The sequence below is a fragment of the Neoarius graeffei genome, chromosome 12, assembly GCF_027579695.1.
Source record: "Neoarius graeffei isolate fNeoGra1 chromosome 12, fNeoGra1.pri, whole genome shotgun sequence".
In the NCBI taxonomy this organism is placed as follows: domain Eukaryota; kingdom Metazoa; phylum Chordata; class Actinopteri; order Siluriformes; family Ariidae; genus Neoarius; species Neoarius graeffei.
Genome location: NC_083580.1, coordinates 2,837,286 through 2,861,802, shown reverse-complemented (window position 1 = coordinate 2,861,802; position 24,517 = coordinate 2,837,286). Strand labels below are relative to the sequence as shown.

Genomic DNA, 24,517 nt, shown 5'->3' with positions numbered 1-24,517 from the left:
TGAGCTTGACCAACATTTGGTTTAAAGTTTGGCTTAGTTTTTGGTCTAGTTTTAGTAAAATTTTGGCTTGATTTTGATTTTTAAAAAATGTAATTTTCTTATGTAGTGGCACTTAGAAATGATTCAAGCTTAAAGCGAGACGGCCTTTCGGTTTCATAAAATCGGTGAAATTTAGTTCTGTCTGAAATGTGGTGATTGTGATATCTGTTTATTTCTGTAATATCTCACAAAATATCAGGCCATTCTGTGGCTGGGAAGTTATTTAATTTGAGGGGATTAAAGCAAATAATGTGCATGAAATCGCTCGCTTGGCGCAGTCAAGCAGACAGAGGAAGTCCGTGTGCGCATGCGCAGGTTTCCCTTTGAGTGTGCACTGACAGTTCCATCATTCTGTCGCTAAACGAACAGCTGGTCACACCGAGGTGCTCGCTGAGCGCCAATATTTATTAGTTTGATCCTGCGTTTCCTTTCCTTCGTATATAACATAACGTCTTTTCTTCTTGCTTTCTTTCCGTCACTCTTTCACGTTTCATTCGCACACTCACGTCCTCCATTTTTCTCTCCTGTTTCAAATTTGTATCCCACAATGCCTTGCGTGAACGGGGAAAGCCCACCACGTGATGCATGATGTAGTATCTTGAATTGGGTCATGGTGAAGCAGGAAAAAATAGCGGAGAATTTAGGGCCACATGGAGATAAATTCATTAATTGTTCTATAAAAAAAACTAATAAAATTGGAAGTCTGTGATTTGAATTCAGTAGCTTTTGGTCACTAAACAAAAATAATTGGGTGTCGGGAAAATTATTTTTATGACCTACACTTGAAAAATCTGAAAGGCAGTACAGCTTTAAAAGTAAGCCAAAATATTTACAGGAGTCTGACCAAGATTCGGTTTAAATTTTGGTCGATTCCTTTGGCAAATTTTGGTTGAAAGTTTGGCTTAATTTTGGTCTAGTTTTAGCAAAATTTTGGCTTGATTTTGATTGAAAAAAAAAATGTGTATTTTCTCATGTAGTGACACTTGGATATGTTTCGAGCTGAAGCCTCCTCCAACTCTGGACTTGTAATGATTCACCTCAGACTGGAGAATTCTTTTGACCAAAATTTGGCCAACGGATTGCTTTTCATTCCTAAGAGTGTAAACCAAAATTTGGCTTTGGGACACAAGCAAAAATTTAGTTCTGGATTAATTTTGGTTAAAGAACAGGGAATAAACCAAATTTAGATCTAATTTGAACCTGGTTTATTCAAGCCAAATTATTTTATCCAGGTTACAGGTTCCAAGGTTATATTTTTTTACTCCCCTGCAGTCATCTCGAGCAACACATCACACCATCCCAGCCCTTTTCTCATAGTCTCCAGGAAGCTGGGGTGGGATTCATTTTAAACCTTACACTGAGAGAAAGAAAACCAGGCAGAATTAAAACTGCACCTGAGGAATCCGAACACTGGATGTGAAAGGAAAGGGAATGAAATACATTTTACCTTCCTTTCAGTGAGAGTTTCAGGAATTTGTAAAACACCTCATAATATACACCGGGAGAAGATTAATTAAACCGCTTTGTGACCAGCGCGATATTCAACTACCCACATTAACAATATGTAACCTCAGACTGGATGGAGCAGTGTCTGAGGGCGTGGTAATGAGCTTGGCAGACATTACAGTATACCACCAGCACCATTGTTTCAGTGCTTACATTTATTCATCTCCTGTAATCAGGGAGGGGCGGAGCTAGAGTCTGTCCTGGGAATGCTGAGAGCGAGGTGGGAATACAAAATACAACTCGGGCATTGATCCAAACAATTCACAAATTATCAAGAAGCCATTCCTGTGACAACAAGCTGACGTTTCTTTCTTTTTGTACAAATCTGCAGAAAACCCACATGGGAAGAACAACATGCGGAATTCCTCAGGATCGTATCTTGTACCAGGGACCCTGTACTCTCTGTAAAATCCCAATCTTTCCCATCAGTTGAAGGTTAGCATGACGGCGGTTGCATGTGTAGCGTCTAATCCGCAACCTGATCTGCTGAAAAGCTCTGAAACGAAGCCTCATGAACTCGGCGCCAGATACTAAACCCAATATTCAACACGACTACTGGGAAAGTGGCTCGTTTTGCTGTCCTTAATCCATCACGATTAACCTGAATCGAGTCAGTGCGTTTTAACGCTTATACACACTAATGAGTCTTTAATCACATCAGGGAGCAAACGCAGTAAAGCACACGCTCATCTCCCAGGCATAACGACGTTAAGATTCCGGCAGACCTGTGGAGAATGTTGGTACACACGGATCTAAAATCAGTTTACGCCCGTTCTCCTGGTGAACGGACTCCTTCTGCAGCTACACACTGGTCTGAGAGTGTTTTAATTCTTCTTGTACTTCGTATGTAGTAGTTTCTATGGATAACTGTATAAGAAAGTGTTTTTTTTTTTCTATCAGGAAGCGTTCCCAGCAGAACACTTTTTTTTTTCTTGGAAGCTAAGAACCCCAATTTAGCCAATGCACCCTTCGTAATTCTTTTTGTGTGGAACAAACTCTAAATCATGGGTCATTAGTTTCTTCTTAATACCTAGAACCTGTCAGGAATTTTTAAATCTAGCTTGACTTTCTTAGTACTTGTTAAACCCTTTGAAGAAATAAGTTCTTCAAGGTTCTTCAAGGATTCATTGGATAATTAAGGCTGCTTAGCTTCTTCCCTCCTGGTACGGAAACAAACACTGTTGTAGGCTACTAACCTTTGTTTGTTCCACTCGAGGGACACCAAAAGTACCCTTAAGAACTCTAGATGTTCTAAGAGTTAACTAGCAGAACTAAAAAAAGCTGAATCTGAACTTAATACTCACCAAGATAAACAAAGATATAGCCAGCGATATAGCCCTCTACATCAAGCTAGCTAGATTTTAAGCTAACTTTAAATCTAGCTAGCAATTATTTTTCTTCAGGCTAGTAGTCCCTTAAATTTAGCTAACAGTCTCTGCAAATCTAGCTAGCAACCCTTCTACATCCAGCTGAGGATCCCTGTACATCTAGCTGTTGAGATTTTAACATTTAAAGATGCTATAGAACACATTTTTTTTACATAGATTTAACATAGAAAAGCAACAGAATTTAACAATAATGTGTATCTATGTGATGCCATATTTTGTAATCAATCAATGACATAAGTGGCAAAAAAAATTGTTATTTATAAAAATTAGACGAAAATGTAGCTTTGAAGAATATACTTGCCTAAATATTCCACTGATTTTGTTCTAATCAGGGCTTTGAACCAGAATTTTTTTCCTATTGGTTCGTTCCGAACAGAAACAGAATTTTAACGTTTCCGGTTTTGGGTTCCACCATTAAATAGACGTTCCCGAACCGGTTAGAACAAAAAAATTTCGTTCCCGGAACGGTTAATTACGTTCCCTGTCAACTGTTTAACAAATGGCTATAAAATTATGTCTCTGTCTCATCCAGCTTAAGCCAAATGTAGGCTAATTCTATTACAACCTTCATTAAATAAGACAAGAAATAATTCAAAACAATTATTATTTCAAATGTTGGCGATTTGGATTCTCAGTATGTCTTCCCATCTACACAAACAGAAAAAGTGCCAAAAATGAAAGATAATTCGTTTAGTGTGTTACCAAAGGCGAGTCAGGCCCTATGCATTGATAGGCTAACAGAGGTTAACACCATTTAATGTTCGCGAGCCTCTCATTAACGTGGACAAATATATTGATATCGTGTTTGAAATTGACGTTTCCGAATAACGATAGACTGCAATATTTACCTCTTATTTAAGATGTGGAGACGTGATAGTAGTCCACCCTCCCGCTCTCTCCATTCAGTCAGCGAACGTCACACAGGAAGTGAACCCCAGCGGGTCATAGAAACTTGCACAGGAGAAGAATGACTTTTATTTGTAGGCTACGGAAACTTTGAGGAACGAAATAATAACCGGTATTAACCGGTTACCATTATTTTTAATAAGCGTTTCTGTTCCGGAACATAAAAAATAATAAAGTTCCTGGTTTCGTTTCTGTTCCATGTGAAATAGAAAAAGTTCCCGGTTTTCGTTTTCATTCCTTGAACCGGTTCAAAGCCCTGGTTATAATATAACAATAGTATCCATAGTTCATCTCATTTGTTTATTTTTTGTTTCGAGTTAATGTCAATACTAGTCTAATATAAGCCACATTCATTTTTCAAAAATCATGAATATGAGCAGAAATCAATGATTCAGTAATATTAGATATAATAATAAGTTAAATTTATATAGCGCCTTTCAAGAAACCCAAGGACGCTTTACAATTATAGACAAAGAAAAAAAATAATAAATAAAAATAATAATAAAAAAACTAAAAAGTCCACCGAGTAGGGGTCAGGATGTAATTCCCGTGGTGTAGCAGCCACAGTCCCACCAAAAGGCGCACGAAAACAAGTCCCACATCTCCAGCACCGCCGCCGTGGCGCCGTCAGCAACATCGCTCGAACACCACGCCGTGGATCCACAAAGTGAGCAGAGAAGCTCCGCCACACAGAGCGCTGGTGTGTCCCAAACCGCCCGCACAGCCGCCGCAATATATATACATAATACAGCAAATATTGGAGATATTTGATTTAAACCTTTCTCTTTTTGAAAGGTTTCACTGCAGAGGAATTTAATGCTCTTTTCTGGGGTGCATTCTGTGATCTTTCCTCCAGTTTTCTCTGCTTTTGTTTCTCTGATCTTTCCTTCTGCTTTTTCTGATGTTCCTGCGGTGCTCTGAATTAAGTTCAACGCATTAGAATTGAATTAAGTTCAACGCATTAGAAACAAAAGCACAAATGGAGTTAAAACACGTTTTCTAGCAAATGGGCGCAGCCGTATTGTTTTCTCGTTCTATATCGCGTACAGTCTCGCGGTATTTACATCAATTTAACTTCCTGAATGTCAACGAGAACAAACGAAGCCTACGAAAACATCGCTAAACAAGCAAACCAAATCAGAACGTATTCTGCTGGTCATTTTACTTAAACAAACATATTTTTAATGGATATACAAGAGATTTTAAAAAAACAACACTTTGGCTAGAACAATAGCGGAATTCTGCTAAATACCAGACGTCTGGGATCCCTGCATCTAGCTAATCATCATTCTAACGCTGTGTTCTATTTACCTCGGAAGTTGGAGCTGGATATGATGTCAGAAAACCAATGAGCAACACCAGTTCTCGCCATTGTTAGCAATACGAGTTGATAAAATGCATTACACCGTGTTTTGTGCATTCAAATACCGTAGCAACGTGTCCAATGTCCATAGAGAGAAGTTGGACAGTACTGTGCGTGTACGGCTAATTTAACGAGACACAAATAAGACAGAAGCGCTAATAAACAGTAATACTACAGCTTTCACTACTGTTGACATGTGGAGCAGCCATCTTGGATTTTCAAGTCAGGGTTAATAAGGTGCCTCTGATTCTCTGAGTCGGAAAATCCGATTTCAGAGGGCGTTCCAATGGATATTTCCTGACTTCCCAGTACAAACAGAACACCATAAAATCTAGCTTGTGATCCTTCTACAGAGAATTAGCGAGCGCTCTAGCAAGCTAGCGAGACGATTAACGGTTAAGCTAGCAATTCTTCATAATCACCGATTTTTTGCTCCATGCTAACAAATCAAATAGCAAAGGCAAAGTCCAGAGAGAGACAGCTTGAACTTATTCAGCTGTTGAAATTATTAATATAAATAAATCAGCTGTATTTGCACTGAATCTTGGTGAAAAGCTGAACTGCTGAATTCACGAAGCAGAATGAGATCATTTTCATTTTTAGTGTTCAGTGATTCTTACTGCTGCCATCTGAACATAAGCTTTGCGCTACAGTGCTTGAAATGAGACCCTGGTGTCTAAAAAGCTTTTCTCCACTTCACCGTTTTCCCAAAATCCTTCACCAGACACAGAGAGCACGGAGAGAGAGAGAGAGAGAGAGAGAGAGAGAGAGAGAGAGAGAGAGAGAACCCGATCTGAACGTGTTTCCTGGACGGTGAACGCCCGAGTGCGCTCGCAGCCCAATTTGACCTTGAAGATGATGAGCTGAATAATGGAGCTGAGAGGAACTAAAAAGGAGCCGAGCTCGGCTTTTTTAATCAGCCGCCGCTTCTTTTTTTTTCCTCTCCCCGATGTGATGTGTAATGAGAAATCCCGAACAGCCATCTGCTAGCTGTGCTGCACTTCCTGTTCCATTAAAGGTCAAATGACAAATCTTACATTCAGCTCACATCTTCTCTCTGAAATGCCTGAAATATTCGACACTCGTTACGATCGGATCAGATACGCTGTGTCGGTTTACGCTGATGAGTGTGGCAGCCTGGGAAACTCATCTCATGGTGAAATACAGACTTTTCTACTGTGTAGAAAACGCAGGGTTTTAGAATCACTTTAAAAAATCAAAATACAGGATTTCGAGAAAAAAATGTGTGTCCGATATTATGAGAAAAAAAGCTGCAATATTTTGCGAATAAAGTCGTCGATCGTTAACACACGAACATTTTGTCATAGAATTATACATTTATCTGTGAGATATTGCACCTTTTTCTAATGATATTATTTTTCTTGCAATATTACATTTTCTCAAAATTGTACGACTTTATTTTTGAAATGTTGCCACTTATTTTTTATATCAAGATTGTACTTGGAAGTTACTCCAAAGAAAGAAAGAAAGAAAGAAAGAAAGAAAGAAAGAAAGAAAAAGTTTTCCTGTACCTCCAAAGAAAGAAAGAAAGAAAAAAGAAAGAAACTTTACCTGTACTTCCAAAAAAAGAAAGAAAGATTTCCTGTACCTCCAAAGTAAGAAAGAAAGTTTTCCTGTACTTCCAAAGAAAAAAGAAAGAAAGATTTCCTGTACCTCCAAAGAAAGAAAAGAAAGAAAAAAGAAAGAAAGTTTTCCTGTACCTCCAAGGAAAGAAAGAAAGAAAGTTTTCCTGTACTTTCAAGGAAAGAAAGAAAGAAACTTTTCCTGTACCTCCAAAGAAAGAAAAGAAATAAAAAAGAAAAAGTTTTCCTGTACTTCCAAAGTAAGAAAGTTTTCCTGTACTTCCAAAGAAAAAAGAAAGAAAGTTTTCCTGTACTTCCAAAGAAAAAAGAAAGTTTTCCTGTACCTCCAAAGAAAGAAAAGAAAGTTTTCCTGTACCTCCAAAGAAAGAAAAGAAATAAAAAAGAAAAAGTTTTCCTGTACTTCCAAAGTAAGAAAGTTTTCCTGTACTTCCAAAGAAAAAAGAAAGAAAGAAAGTTTTCCTGTACTTCCAAAGAAAAAAGAAAGTTTTCCTGTACCTCCAAAGAAAGAAAAGAAAGAAAGTTTTCCTGTACCTCCAAAGAAAGAAAGAAAAAAGAAAGAAACTTTACCCGTACATCCAAAGAAACAAAGAAAGTTATTCCAAAGAAAGAAACAGTTATTCCCCAAAATCGAGTCGTACATGAGCTGATAGTCGACGAGGCGCGTAGCACCGAGATCAAGTGGAATAACTGTTTTATTCTCTCCACATTCACTGGATTTTGAGAAATGGAGCATTTTTATTTTTATTTTTTGCAAATTCGATAAATAAAATCTTTATACAAAACATCCAACAAAATCATTTCCACTTAGAATGTAAACAAACCGGCAAAATGACAGGAGCAATTTGTGAAAAATGTGATAATAATTCTTGAAAAAAAACAAACAAACACGTTCTTACCGTCAAATACTTTCATTCCATATTTTGTACATGGCTGTTCATTCCATATATTTTTTTTGTATTTTTGGGGTTTGGTTTTCGAGGAGAGTTTTTATTTCGTCCTCGATTGGTTCAGCAACACGCGCCACCATTTTGTTTTTCTCTACTCACGGTATACGAGCTGATATCCTAGTAGTAGAGTAGCCAATCAGAGCACGTGATCGCTCACATCCAGGAAATGTGGATAGAATAAAAGTTTTAATCTTGAAATATCACAACTGTTTTTCAAACTCTTGTGTTTTTATTGTTTAAACAGTGGCCCTGAAACGCTGCTGTACTCGCTGCACTTGCACAACAACACCGTGATATTCTGACATCTGGAACTGATTCGGATTACGGTATGTCTGATTACACGAAGTTAGTTCACTGTGTTGTGCTGCTGCAGTGATCTGGACACTCTGCAGCTGCAATCGGTCTTTCTTCAACCCTCTCCACTGCGTCCTGTTCTTTGCGAGCTTCCTCAGCTCCTGTAGTTTCCTTTCTGACCGTGAAGTACATGAAGTAGCTAAAAAAAACATTACCATTACATGAAGTAGCTAAAAAAAACATTACCATTACATGAAGTAGCTAAAAAAAACAAAAACAAATTGTGATCAAACTGAAAAATGTACACCTTTAGGCAGACTGGCGTTCCCACCCCCAGACTGGCGTTCCCGTAGCCTGGGAAATCCCATGCTGCTTTGCACAATCATTCCGATCTGAAAAGACAGCATGGAAACTATGGTCTAAAGGCTCGCCTGAGTTAGGGAGCCAATCAGAGAGTGGGGAGGGGTGGAAAGACGGTGACGCGTATTATTCGACAAACGGAAGCTTGTAGTTTATTTGGGACTGTTTACGGATCACATTTAACATGGCGGCGAGCGATACGAACCAAACTATCGATCAAGCTTTAGACACTGTTCTGAATAGTTTAGAGCGAAAGTTTGTTTAAAAAAAAAAGAACAGCGTTTGGCGTTACAGTCTTTCTTCGCCGCTCTAACTACGTCACCGGGTACAACTGCCATGATTGGCCATGGGCTATGTATACGCCAAATGATAGACATTCGCAACGTCCAATAAACGGCCGTTGACAATTGTAAACCACACCTCCCCTACGAGAAATTCAATAGGCGGATTCCAGACCATATTTCACTTGTGATATGGTCTGGTGTTAACCAGACTAGCGTTCCCGCCCCCCACACTGATTTCTCCCCAGTTTGGTTACCTTTCAGTTCCCATCCACCAGCCTGCCCTCCCCTATGACGCAATAACAGCTACCAGCAGGGGGCGTGTGTGTGTGTGTGTGTGTGTGTGTGTGTGTGTGTGTGTGTGTGTGTGTGTGTGTGAAGGCCAACACGTGATTCCTCCAAAACACGTAACCTGCTGCTGATGCTGTGCCACGCTGCAGTGCAACACTCTGAGAATAAGCGCTGTCTGCCCTCTTCTGCATACACGATCTCACAGACGTTCATGACTGCCGTGTGTCGCTGTGATTGACAGAGGAGAGAGAGTAAGCCCCTCCCACCCACAGAGCACAGCCAATCTTTTTGCTTTCTTTTGAATCCTGGTCACGGATGGATGTGGCAGTTTCAGGATTCGAATCTGCGATCTTTCGATTCCGATAGCGACAGCGTGAACACTTTTTTCCGTTGCTCATAACCAAGGCAAGATTAAAAATAAAATTAAAATTTTCTTTCATTTTTGAACATGAGGATGTTCCGTAATGTTATATGTAACTATAAACCGATTCTTTAAGTCATAAAAAATGTCAACCTACGCAAAATGTCACGTCCCATTACATGGTTGTTGATCGTTTTCCTATAACGTCGCGTCTTGTTGTGTTATTTATTCCGAACCGAATGGCCGTGATGGGAAAGGCAGGTGCTGATGGTGTGAAAAGGTGCTTTATTGTTTGTACATACTGTATCGCTGTGGAAAGTCAAACACATGTCCAGTGTGGTGTGTGTTTACTTTCAAATTGTTCATGAGGTCAGAACATGGCAACCTACGTGTTCGCAAGGCAGAAAACTGAAACCATCATCGAAATCCCAAACAACTTCCTTCTAAACAGTGAAGATATTCGACTGAGTCATTCACTGATCTTCAGTAAGCGCTTTATCGTGGCCGGGTCACTGCGGAGCCGCAGTTTATCCTCTGAGTGCACCAAGCCATCTCAAGACACACACATTCACACACTCGTTCAATTTACCAGCATGTTTTGCATGTTACCAGCATGGGGCAGAAGGAAACCAGAGAACCCGGATGAAGCATTAACAAACACGGGAAACTCCACACAGAAGTCTACTGACTTTCTGTAAGATAAATGAAAATATAAAAAATGTCAATATTTGGGAAATACAAGCCTGTTTTTCCTTTTCCAAAATATCAAAATATTGTCACGCAGGACTGAAGCTGACAACGTAGGAAACATTTGCAGAACAAAACACACCACCACGATCGAGAGATTTCTCACAGCCTCACTACACACTGTACGATGATCAAAACAACAAATAAAAAGAGACATAAAAAAGGGTTGAATACTTACAACCATACCGTTTAGAGACACCCAGCAATCCGGAGGAAAGTCCTGGAGCAGAGGCACCAGGAACTGCAGACATCCATCCCAGTGACACAGCAAGAGCATCATCCCAATCAGGTTAAAGATTCTTACCACTGCGCTCGCCAGGTCGTACGTCATGTGGAAAATCTGAAGGATGAAAAAAGTAGATGAGGTTGTCAAAGAACATCACGGCAAAAGGTTCCACCTGCTCGATCATTTCAGAATAATGTACAATATTCTATCCACAGTCATTGGATATGAGCAATCGCGTGCTCTGATTGGCTACTCTAATACTAGGATATCAGCTCATATACCATGAGTAGAGAAAAACAAAATGGCGGAGCATGTTGCTGAACCAACCGAGGATGAAATTAAAAACTCTACTCGAAAACAAAACCCCAAACAAGTGTTGCCAGGCCAAACAAACCTCGCCTGGTAGCACTTATGATGAATATGAAGGAAGATATCGTGAAAAAAATATGTCCACTACGGGTCCATGTGGCTACTGGCAGTGAAGTTCAATAGTGATAAAACATAGCCAGTGTAGAAATACGATGACTCCATGTCATACAATCCACATTCACGGGTAGCAGCGATCCTCTGGGATTCACGTGTCGGAACATCGTTCTAATAGTTTTGGAAATATATCCAAAGCGGTTATGGTTGCAGATTTGCGTGTCATAGAGGAGTCCTTGGCGGAGGTCTGAGTTCTCCGAGTGCCTTCTAGATCGTTTCTCTTTTGCTAACGTTGCGAGAGACGGCATTTGGCCTTGGTGGAAGTCTGCGCTCAATAATGCCATCTCATCTCATCTCATTATCTGTAGCTGCTTTATCCTGTTCTACAGGGTCGCAGGCAAGCTGGATCCTATCCCAGCTGACTACGGGCGAAAGGCGGGGTTCACCCTGGACAAGTCGCCAGGTCATCACAGGGCCGACACATAGACACAGACAACCATTCACACTCACATTCACACCTACGGTCAATTTAGAGTCACCAGTTAACCTAACCTGCATGTCTTTGGACTGTGGGGGAAACTGGAGCACCCGGAGGAAACCCACGCGGACACGGGGAGAACATGCAAACTCCACACAGAAAGGCCCTCGCCGGCCACGGGGCTCGAACCCGGACCTTCTTGCTGTGAGGCGACAGCGCTAACCACTACACCACCGTGCCGCCCCCAACAATGCCATACATCTTAAAAATCAGAACATAGCTGTAACGTTCAATATTGACAAAACATAGTCAATGTAGAAACACGACAACTCTACCGTATATCATGGGGGAAGCCATGGCCTAATAGTTACAGAAGCAGCTTTAAAATAGTTTTCTGATCTCATGTCCATACAGTAAATATCACATATATATTTACTCTATGAGTCAGTAGCGACAAAAATGAAGCGTAATCCAAAAATGAACAATTTAAAACTCACAGAAGTAAAATATAGCAAGTGTCTGTACTTTATATTATTCTACTCTTACAGTTTTGGAAACTGAAACCTCCGAACCGAGGCTGACACACACACGCTGTCGCCATGACCCAAACTCTCATTTCCTGGAAACGGTCTGGCGCTAGAGCTCAGCGGAACGCACTTTCCCTCTGTAATAAGCAGAAACATGTCTGAAAGTGATTTCTTTAGTCTAGTCCATTAATTTCCAACGGTGAACCGAGCTGTATTCACTCACCAGCCATTTTAATAGGAACACATGTATGCGTGACTGTCACACTTACATTTTTACAGCACGATGACGTAGTGGCTTGCGCCTCTATATGAGGCAGTAAGCACAACAAAAACAATTTTGACCTTTTTGGTGACCTTGACCAGATGACCCTCAAAATGTTGGAGGTTCTATTTGAGACCAACGCCCATCTATCCTGAAACTTTCATGAAGATTGATCCAGCTGTTTTCCCATAATATCGTTAACAATAAACAAAGCAACCCGACCGAAAACAATACCGCACCCCTGCTGGACTCCGTCCCGGGCGAGATAAAAATACAACAAAATGCAACAAAATATGGAATGAAAGTATTTGACGGAAAGAACGCATCTTTTTTTACTTTTCAATAATTATTATTATTATCAGGGCGGCACGGTGGTGTAGTGGTTAGCGCTGTCGCCTCACAGCAAGAAGGTCCTGGGTTCGAGCCCCGGGGCCGGCGAGGGCCTTTCTGTGTGGAGTTTGCATGTTCTCCCCGTGTCCGCGTGGGTTTCCTCCGGGTGCTCCGGTTTCCCCCACAGTCCAAAGACATGCAGGTTAGGTTAACTGGTGACTCTAAATTGAGCGTAGGTGTGAATGTGAGTGTGAATGGTTGTCTGTGTCTATGTGTCAGCCCTGTGATGACCTGGCGACTTGTCCAGGGTGAACCCCGCCTTTCACCCGTAGTCAGCTGGGATAGGCTCCAGCTTGCCTGCGACCCTGTAGAAGGATAAAGCGGCTAGAGATAATGAGATGAGATTATTATTATCACATTTTTCACAAATTGCTCCCGTCATTTCACCGGTTTGTTTACAGTCCTCATCTTTAAGCATTAAAATTTGTTGAATTTTTTTTAGACTGGTTCAAAAGCTCAAAGAAGTGTGAAAATTACAGAACTGAAATATCCGAGGAAGAATTAAATAAATGTCTAAAGCTGTTCTATGCCTCGGCACGACAGCAAGAATATTTGCAGGATGGTGTTGATTTGTAATTATATTGTTTATTTTGTTATAATAAATGTGAACTTTGAATTCCTAACATAACTGAGCACACATCCAGATCACATCATGACAGCAGCATGACTTCTCACGAGTTATCGAGGACAATCTCATATAAATTCACACACACACAAAAAAAATAAAAAATTCAAAATGTGCTCAATTAGTCTGAAGTTTTTGTTGTCTACTTCAGCGGTTCTCAAAACTTTTGTAGCTAGAGACACTTTAAACCGTCCAAGAAATTCCACAGATCACCAGGGTATACCTTTATTTCATTTAAAAAATTTTAGACGATATTTTTTTGGAGCCAGAGAACTTTCTCATCTCATCTCATTATCTGTAGCCGCTTTATCCTGTTCTACAGGGTCGCAGGCGAGCTGGATCCTATCCCAGCTGACTACGGGCGAAAGGCGGGGTTCACCCTGGACAAGTCGCCAGGTCATCACAGGGCTGACACATAGACACAGACAACCATTCACACTCACATTCACACCTACGCTCAATTTAGAGTCACCAGTTAACCTAACCTGCATGTCTTTGGACTGTGGGGGAAACCGGAGCACCCGGAGGAAACCCACGCGGACACGGGGAGAACATGCAAACTCCACACAGAAAGGCCCTCGCCGGCCACGGGGCTCGAACCCGGACCTTCTTGCTGTGAGGCGACAGCGCTAACCACTACACCACCATGCCACCCCAGAGAGAACTTTCTATTCTTGAAATTAACACTTATAGAACACATCAGGTTTGAGTTAACTTTGGTGCTTGGACGCCTAAAGAGAATAACTTTGATAATATGATCAAATAAATAAATAAATAAATAAAAGTCGTGGACCTCCTGGCTGTGCTTTGTGGAACCCTGGGGATCCCCAGACCTTACTTCGAGAACCAATGACCTACTGAATATCACACTCGGTCGTAGAAAGCATGTCCGCTATCCTGAAGCCGCAGGATAACAGAAAGTTGCTCAGACAAGCTAACAAGGCAAATAATCGACATAATAATTTACATAGCTGATATGTAAGTTCTAGAGCTCATGCTACATGTTCAGATTAATATTAGACATTTATTCCTTCATTAATAACAAAAATAAAGGAGTGTTTTTGTCTTGTCTTTTTCTTTCTCTGTCCATTTGACCTTTTAGTGCTGACTAATTCATGTTCCAAACACATCGTAGGAGGAAAGTGTTTCTGAGAAACATGGCACAGTGTGTGTGTGTGTGTGTGTGTGTGTGGGTTGAAGTTTTATTGCACACATCAGTCACCACCAACAGCATCGATTTATATCGAATATGTAAATTATTCGAAATATTCGAGGGGAAATGAGTGGAGTACACTGAACACTCTGACGGCCGTTAGCGACTCACAGGTTAGCATGAGCATGTTAGCAGGATTCTCGTCTTATTGATCACAGCTCAAGACTTTGTTTGTTTGTAAATCCAATCCGAAGTGTATTTAACGTTAACACATACGGCTTTAGGGCGGCACGGTGGTGTAGTGGTTAGCGCTGTCGCCTCACAGCAAGAAGGTCCGGGTTCGAGCCCCGGGGCCGGCGAGGGCCTTTCTGTGTGGAGTTTGCATGTTCTCCCCGTGTCCGCGTGGGTTTCCTCCGGGTGCTCCGGTTTCCCCCACAGTCCAAAGACATGCAGGTTAGGTTAACTGGTGACTCTAAATTGAGCGTAGGTGTGAATGTGAGTGTGAATGGTTGTCTGTGTCTATGTGTCAGCCCTGTGATGACCTGGCGACTTGTCCAGGGTGAACCCCGCCTTTCACCCGTAGTCAGCTGGGATAGGATCCAGCTCGCCTGCGACCCTGTAGAACAGGATAAAGCGGCTACAGATAATGAGATGAGATGAGACATACGGCTTTATAGTTCAGTCAGAAACAGTCCATCCTTCTACAATGAAATCATTATGTGATTATGGCCTCACGTAGCTTTACATATCGATATGATGTCCACATTATGACAATGAATTAAGTTTGTAACTAAACATCCATCCATCCATCCATCCATCTCATTATCTGTAGCCGCTTTATCCTGTTCTACAGGGTCGCAGGCAAGCTGGAGCCTATCCCAGCTGCCTACGGGCGAGAGGCGGGGTACACCCTGGACAAGTCGCCAGGTCATCACAGGGCTGTAACCATATGTAATTTTATATAATATAGAGTTTAACATCAATCTGACGTTATTTATTTATTTAACTTTTTGTTGAACTTGCACATGCTAAATTGTTTTCACTGTAATGTTTGAAAATATCTGAAAGTCATCCTTCTGAAGCGAGATCAAAATTCTGTTTCTTAAAAATCAGCCTCTTGCACCATCAGATCATCCATGTGGTCAAACCTACGGTCTGATAATTATCACCCCCGCTAAAGACGTTATGCTTTCAGTGCGGTTTGTTTATCTGACTTTAAGCAGATCCGAGTCACAGGGCGGATCCAGGAAATCAATTTCTCTTTTGCCAACGTGGCAAGATACAGGGTTTGCTGTGCAGATTAAAATCCAGCAGATGGCAGTGAAGTTCAATAGTGATAAAACATAGCCAGTGTAGAAATACGATGACTCCATGTCATACAATCCACATTCACGGGTAGCAGCGATCCTCTGGGATTCACATGTCGGAACATCGTTCTAATAGTTTTGGAAATATATCCAAAGCGGTTATGGTTGCAGATTTGCGTGTCATAGAGGAGTCCTTGGCGGAGGTCTGAGTTCTCCGAGTGCCTTCTAGATCGTTTCTCTTTTGCTAACGTTGTGAGAGACAGCATTCGGCCTTGGTGGAAGTCTGCGCTCAACAATGCCGTACATCATATAAATCAGAACAGAGCAGTAACGTTCAGTATTGACAAAACATAGTCAATGTAGAAACATGACAACTCCATATCATAGGGGAAGCCATGGCCTAATGGTTACAGAAGCAGCTTTGGGACCAAAAGGTCACTGGTTTGATTCCCTGGACCAGCAGGAATGGCTGAAGTGCCCTTGAGCAAGGCACCGAACCCCCACCGGCTCCCCCAGACTGCTCTGGGTGTGTTGTACATCACTTTGTATAAGAGCGCTCGCTAAATGCCTGCAACGTAATATTTTTAATAAATAAATAAATCAGGCTAAACAGACATTAATAATAATTTGTACGGCATTGTGCCCGGTGTCTGTATTTATATACACTTCTGATATATCAAGGACATAGTGATATCTTTTTATAAAACGTTTATTTTAAGTACAGTATTATAATTACTGACTGATTTTCAGCAGATCATATGGAGTTAAAATGTAGTATTTAATATTTAAACTTGAAAAATGTTACAGGTTTTATGGATTTGTTTTTATCATTTTTACTAGCGCTGTCAAGCGATTAAAATATTTAATCGTGATTAATGTCGCGACTGTCATAGTTAACTCGCGATTAATCGCAATTTAATCGCACATTTTTGTCACATGAAAAACCATTGTAGTTCTCTTATCAGCATAAAAAAGTGAATGGGCTTGCTTTGTACCAATGGTTTTTTTTTTTTTTTTATTGCAGAGCATAACACGTCTTGTCACAGCCACTGCAAAGTCGGGCTGGAGCCGCCGATGGGAAAACGAAACCTAAGCCGAGCACTATGGCTCTTCGTCCCGAGGCGCGGGGCTAGCGCGCCCTGCCCACGCTGGTTCTTTGGGGGGAGGGCAGAGGACTCTGGCTGTGCGGGGCGTGGCATTACAGTCTAGCTGCTATCGTTTTTCTAAGCAAAGTCTCTGTTCCAAGTTCCTGGCAGTTTCAAAAGCTTATGAAAAACCTACATCATGTCAGAGAGCGTTAATCTCGCGATAAAAAAATTATCGCCATTAAAATTGAGTCAACGCGTTAATAACGCAACATTTTTGACAGCACTAATTTTTACAAATAAAATATTTTTCATATACTGTATATATAAAATTATTCTCTCCACATTCACTGGATATGAGCAATCGTGTGCTCCAATTGGCTACTCTACTACTAGGATATCAGCTCATATACCATGAGTAGAGAAAAACAAAATGGCGGAGCAACCGAGGACAAAATAAAAACTCCACTCAAAAACAAAATCACAAAAATACAAAAAAAAGAAAAGCAACAAAATATGGAATAAAAGTATTTGATGGGGTGGCATGGTGGTGTAGTGGTTAGCGCTGTCGCCTCACAGCAAGAAGGTCCGGGTTTGAGCCCCGTGGCCGGCGAGGGCCTTTCTGTGTGGAGTTTGCATGTTCTCCCCGTGTCCGCGTGGGTTTCCTCCGGGTGCTCCGGTTTCCCCCACAGTCCAAAGACATGCAGGTTAGGTTAACTGGTGACTCTAAATTGAGCGTAGGTGTGAATGGTTGTCTGTGTCTATGTGCAGCCCTGTGATGACCTGGCGACTTGTCCAGGGTGTACCCCGCCTTTCACCCGTAGTCAGCTGGGATAGGATCCAGCTCGCCTGCGACCCTGTAGAAGGATAAAGCCGCTACAGATAATGAGATGAGATGAGATGAGTATTTGATGGTAAGGTCATATCTTTTTTTTCAATAATTATTATTATTATCGCATTTTTCACAAATTGCTCCTGTCATTTCGCCGGTTTGTTTACATTCTAAGCGGAAATGATTATGTCAGACGTTTTGTATGCACTTTTTATTTGCAAAAAATAAAAATAAAAATGCTCCGTTTCTCAAAATCCAGTGAATGTTGATAGAATAACAGTTATTCCACTCAATCTCGTCGTACCTGGATTACAGTTCTCAGCTCATGTACGACCCGATTTCATGGAATAACTGTTAAATATTTTTCAAAGACGTTGGAAATATCACCAAAGGGTTTTTTTTTCTTTAAAAAAAAGAAGAAGCAAATGCAGTTTGTGAAATTGTAAAGGAAACATTACATGAACACACAGAATTAAATCACCGCCTCTGACACAATTTCATGGCAGCGTTACATTTCCGCTCCATATTCCTGATTTGATTCTCCATCTAAATGATCAGACAGCGCTGGATTCTCCGGAGAGGAAATGAAGAGAGCAAACTGGGGGGAAAAAACCCTCAGGAACGAGCTGCAGGTTGAATATAAAGTGAGGTGGTTTGGGGAGCGAGGCGGCATGCGGCGAGTCGGCGCGCGGCGAGGCCACGCTGATGAAGCTGTTCAATCAGAGCAAGTCGCTTCTTCGTGGAAATGAAGACACGTGTGGCCTTAGTGAGTCAGGGATGATGATCTCTTCACCTTCATGGCCATCTACGCTAATTCACACATCTGGACCTCATTTGCATTCAGAAATCTTCATTTCCTTTTCCGATTAATTTAAACTCACGATTATTTCGTTAGCGCCATCTTCTCCTAAAAACAGCGCAAATCTACACTTTCCACCACGCAGTCCTGGTTCTGCGCAATAAATCCCATCTGCCGAGTTAGGACGAGACGTGAAGCCTGAGGTGATGGTTATCTATTTTTAACATGATGGGGGACGTTTCTTTTATCTTTTTTTCACCACAGTCACGATTGCGTAAGTTTAATTGCATTTTAATAGCTGATTAGGACGTGCATGAGGTGACAAATGCAGGAGATAATTTCATGCTTAACAGAATGTGATGGACGTTGAGGAATGGTGACCTTGTTTCCTGACGCTGATGCAGGAATAGTGCTCAGACTGGGGGAGTCAAACTCTTTTTATTATTAGCTCATCTGGCCGACAGGTGATGCGTTTAATGCCGTCATGTGTCGTCTGTCGTCCATCCGGCGGCGTCCACATTTCATGAAAATCACGTCTTCTCTCTCAATTCTTCACTGATTTTTATTCTTTTTGGCAGGAAGGTAGGTCTGCCTGGGGTGCATATAGCTTCTACACAAATTTACATAATTGCAATTAATAATGAAGATATGGAGTAATTAATCAATCCCTAACGAGCAGTTTCCACACAAATCGCTTCTTCTCCCTCAATTCACCGATTTTGATACTTTCTGGCATGAAGGTAGGGGGACCTAGGGTGCATATAACTTCTACACAGATTTGCTTCATTACAGTTATTAATGAAGTTATGGACTAATTAACCCTTAATTCAACAGCAGTTCAACAAAAATCACTTCTTCTCAGTCAATTCCTCGCCGTTTTGGATTCTTTCTGGTAAATAGGTCGGTATTCCTAGGGTGGATATCGCTTCTATATATAGCTTGTATATAGTGTATAGCTTGCAACGTTTATTGCGCACTTTAGATCGTTCCTTCTGGAGTAGACGGGGCCGGAGTGAGCGACGCCGTCACTGACGGTCTGGTTATTATTATTCTCACTGTATTATTGATCATCGTCTACAGCAGCCTGTAAAAAATCTGAATCGAAAACCAAGAAGTGAAGTGTTCTTATCAGTTCACTGGTTATTAAAAACGACGATCTTACACAGTATTGAAGGCGTACCTGCTGTCTCTACAGGGCATTTAGTTTTCCGTCTCCGTGCAGTAACACCTCTGATAAATGCGGCGCGTCTGGCTGAAGATGCTGCACGAAGCTAAAAGTGGAAAATTAATTTAAGCATTAAAAGTGTTAAAGCCCTGAACTTACAACGGGCTTATAAATCCAGCTCAGCCTTACGGTATGAGGTCACGTATAAATAGTACTCCTTCTCATCACACACACACACACACACACACACACACACACAGGAGCTGACGAGGTTCAGATCCTCATGTACAGTTAGAAATCATGGCTCTTTTTTCAAATCTCTCTCTCTTTCTCTGTCTCTCATTCCCTCTCTCTCGCTCTCTCCCTGTCATTATATCTCTCTCTCTCACTAAATATCTCTCTCTCTCTCTCTCTCTCATTCCCTCTCTCTCTCCGTCATTATATCTCTCTCTCTCTCACTAAATCTCTCTCTTTCTCTGCCTCTCATTCCCTCTCTCTCTCTCCGTCATTATATATATCTCTTTCACTAAATCTCTCTCTCTGTCTCTCATTCTCTCTCTCTCTCTCTCTCTCTCTCCGTCATTATATCTCTCTCTCTCACTAAATCTCTCTCTCTCTCTCTGTCTCTCATTCCCTCTCTCTCTCTCCGTCATTATATCTCTCTCTCTCTCACTAAATCTCTCTCTCTCTTTCTCTGTCTCTCATTCCCTCTCTCTCTCCCTGTCATTATATCTCTCTTTCTCTCTCTCACTAAATCTCTCTCTTTCTGTCTCTCATTCCCTCTCTCTCACCGTCATTATATCTCTCTCTCTCACTAAATCTCTCTCTCTTTCTCTGTTTCTCATTCCCTCTCTCTCTCACCATCATTATATCTCTCTCTCACTAAATCTCTCTCTTTCTCTGTCTCTCATTCCCTCTCTCTCTCCATCATTATATCTCTCTCTCTCACTAAATCTCTCTCTCTCTTTCTCTGTCTCTCATTCCCTCTCTCTCTCCGTCATTATATCTCTCTCTCTCTCACTAAATCTCTCTCTTTCTCTGTCTCTCATTCCCTCTCTCTCTCTCCGTCATTATATCTCTCTTTCTCTCACTAAATCTCTCTTTCTCTGTCTCTCATTTTCTCTCTCTCTCTCATTATATCTCTCCTTCTCTCTCGCTAAATATCTCTCTCTTTCTGTCTCTCTGTCTAACTGTTTAACCTGATTCAGTCTTTCATTCTCCAGGTCTCTCTCTCTCTCTCTCTCTGTCCTGTGAGCTGCAGGGTTTCAGCAGAAGTCTCTGGAATGTGGTTAATCTTCCCGAGAGAGAGAGAGAGAGAGAGAGAGAGAGAGAGAGAGAGATACTGTACCAGCATACTGTACAGAAGGATAAAATTAGCAGCCAGTCACATCGCGACCTGTCCACTTCCCTATCCTATAGCTCACACACACACACACACACACACTCCTGCAGGACTGAGGAAGGAAGCAGGAAGAGATGGATGACTCGGAAGGCACACGGTGTTTGAACTGCTAATGTTTCACACAGACAGCCAGAAATGAACACAAACCTCAACAAAATAGAGGAAAATCGTCAAAAATACAGAGAGAGAGAGAGAGAGACTGTGTTTTCCATCTAGCACTTTTATGCAAATTTTATGCAGAAAATGTGAATTACAGACTTTAATGTAAAAAGCCTTTTTTATTTGGCACGACAGAAAAGCGTTTGCTCTGTCAGTAGGAGATCATGAGGTCCATTCCCGATGGTGCGACAGCCAAACTAGCCGTGCTCTGACTTGATTTATTAGCTTTGCCATAGCAAGATCTATACATGTGCATACATTATGGCTGAGAAACCACTACAGCTTGCGCCAATTACAGTGGCCCCATTGTACCGCATCTGCATGTCTTTGGACTGTGGGGGAAACCGGAGCACCCGGAGGAAACCCACGCGGACACGGGGAGAACATGCAAACTCCACACAGAAAGGCCCTCGCCGGCCACGGGGCTCGAACCCGGACCTTCTTGTTGTGAGGCGACAGTGATAACCGCTACACCACCGTGCCGCCCTTGCTGGGTGGGAGGGGCATACTGTCTCCCCCTTATCAATCACAGCGACGCTAACCAATCCAGTGTAACTGTGAGCTCGTGTATGTGGAAGTGAGCGGATAGCGCTTTGCTCTGAGTGTGTTATGCCGCCCTGTGTGTCCAAATATCAATAAACCTTTTCCATGTGGCTGAGGCAGAAAAGTTGAAGTGAAAGAGTGATGGAAACAGGTTTGTCGAATACATGATGAGTATCTGGAAATATCGAACAATTTAATGAAAGCGAGATCAGTGTGACTGCGGCCCTGACCAGGACAAAGCACTTACAGGAAACGTAAGACTCGAGACATTTTCTGTCCTGACTTCTGTCTCACTGACTGGAATTTGTACTTGTACTTTCTCAGTCTTCTTCTAAAACTCAGACTAATCACTGCTGCAATCCACAAATAAAGCTGACTGCTTGAGCGAAGACAGCCTCAGAAAGTATTTGATGTTTTCTGGACTCGATCTTGACTTGGCGTTCATTTGGGCTCCACTTGACTTGGTGGTGAGCTCGGCTTGTCTCGGTCTTGGAGTGTTAAAGTGCATATCACGGGTAAATTCAGGAGCCAGATCAGTGTAATTCTCCTATTTTATATTAAACTTTGGTCAAATATCTGTCACATTTTGCATTTTGTGCAGTTTTTTTACCTTGCGCAATACCAGTTGAAATCGAGCCATTTGAGGCGAATTGGTCCGCCTCTGAAAAAACTTGGCATTTTGATTTCCCGGCAAACATTGATTTTCATGACGCCGCGTGCGGGACGCCTCCCTCTGAATCCTACGTCAGCGCTGGTTTGTTTATGAGAAAACGACCTGGTGGTTTTCTGCAAATTTCTTCAACGTTATCGCGTAATTATTAAAATGGTTAACAGATGTATTGTAAGAGGGTGGAGCAACACCGATCTTGATGGGATTAGTACTCATCGTTTCCCAAAAGACCGGACAACGAGAGAGAAACGGGCGCGCTTGGTCTACACAGGCTGTGCACTGAAACCGTGCAAAGCTCTCGCAGCCTGCTGGCGCTTCCGCAGGTGACGTCATGAATCTGGCTCCAGACTCCCTTGGGATTTTTCCACATGCGTTTTATTTTTTTCTGCTGTAGACAGACGGCCTTGTGCAAAATTACCCTTCTGGATAAGTGTGTAAAGGGACATTCTTTCATATAAAAAAAACACAAAATTGGTCCAGAATATGCACTTTAAATCTCTCAGTTATGCCGTCATTTTCAGTTTTCCTTTCCATCCACACAGGACCAGTCAAAAGTTTGGACACGCCTTCTAACGCAATGTTTTTTATTAATTAAAAGTCACTTCCGCTACGTTCACACTGCAAGGCTTAATGCTCAATTCCGATTTTTTTGTGAAATCCGATTTTTTTGTGAGGTCGTTCACATTAACAAATATATGCGACTTGTATGTGATCCTCAGTATGAACGAAAAGCGACCTAAAAGTGTTCCGCATGCGCACTGCAGGATACGACGACGTCACACGCAGTGAGCATGGCCAGTGTTTACGGAAGTAAAACCGCCCGGTTGCGGTATGACCCATCCAATCTAGCTTGAATAGCTGCATCCCCCCAAATGGAAATCAGCTCCCTAACCTCTGCGTCCTTCCATTGAGAAGATTCAGAACCTTCACAGCCCGAAGCGTCCCTCGCATTGATGTCATGCGCAGGGGCGCAGATACGTTTTTTGAACTGGGGGGGACAAAAAAACTGGGGGGACAAAGCTGCCAGCAAACCAACCCCAACCCCGATATGCCTGTCAAACTTGTTGTTAGTAACCATAGCAACCAAGCTCGAGCTCGCAACCTGTGCAGTCTGCGCAGCTCAACCAACCGAATATCAGTCTTTGTTTTGTTTTATGTGAGTTGTTGCAACTATGTATACACTGCCGTGCACCTCAATAAACCGAATGGTAATTAGTCTTTTGATTTTTCCGTGAGGTTTGCCTTATGCAAAGAAAGACAGCATAGACGTTTTTTTCCTCCCTATAAGTGGGGGGGACCGAACGAAGTGAATTTAAATCTGGGTGGGACGAATCCCACCCGTCCCACCATCTAGCTGCGCCCGTGATTATGCGCCATGTTGTTGTAACTTTTTTGAGAGACCCGCCACCTACTTCAGCACAGAATAGTGACGTTTGTGGCTTGTTGATGACGTGTAAGTCGGATGAATGCGACCTGGCGGTTCAGACTGAAGTCGCATATGAAAAGATCGGATAGGAATCGGAATTAGGACCACATATCCAAATGGCCTGGGTCGGATTTGAAAAAATCGGATCTGTGTCGTTCATATTGTCAATAAAAGATCGGATACAGGTCACATATGGGCGAAAAGATCGGATTTGAGTCACTTCAGCCTGCAGTGTGAACGTAGCCTTCATGTCTTAAAGTGCCATTCCACCATTGGATGTATTCTTTGGCATAAAATACAATATATTTTATGACAACATGACTAGACAGAGAAATCTTTTAGCTTCAAAATGATATATCAAACATAATTTTTTGACAACGACAAGTATATTAATTTTGCAACCAAAGTCACCTACCCTTTTAATTTCCGCGCGGTAGTGAAACGTGATGTCATCGGCAGGTCCCCCTTCTTGTGTACCACGTCACGTGTGACGTGGCACAGATTATCAGCAATGGCGGATAGAACGCGATTTCCACTTGTCGATTGCTGTGCCGATATTCACCATCGACCGTCTCCTTTGGGCATCACTTGCTATTTTCCTTCGCTTCTTTTCCGAAGCTGACAATCACGTTCTATCCGCCATTGCTGATAATCTGTGCCACGTCACACGTGACGTGGTACACAAGAAGGGGAACCTGCCGATGACATCACGTTTCACTACCGCGCAGAAATTAAAAGGGTAGGTGACTTTGGTCGCAAAATTAATATACTTGTCGTTGTCAAAAAATTATGTTTGATATATCATTTTGAAGCTAAAAGATTTCTCTGTCTAGTCATGTTGTCATAAAATATATTGTATTTTATGCCAAAGAATACATCCAATGGTGAATGGCACTTTAAAGTAATGACGGATGTCATTTCTCTTTACGTAGTTGAGCGGTTGTTGATGTCATATGGA

The 24,517-nt window shown here is 41.8% G+C and overlaps 1 protein-coding gene across 1 annotated transcript in view; it reads right to left on the bottom strand.

The window, feature by feature from the left end:
• LOC132894847 (potassium/sodium hyperpolarization-activated cyclic nucleotide-gated channel 1) overlaps nt 1-24,517 on the bottom strand; it is a 235,409-nt gene that overhangs the window by 105,514 nt on the left and 105,378 nt on the right. The window contains exon 3 of the mRNA XM_060934963.1: nt 10,266-10,427. Coding sequence (XP_060790946.1) covers nt 10,266-10,427 — 162 coding nt within the window. The remainder of the gene's footprint in view (nt 1-10,265; nt 10,428-24,517) is intronic.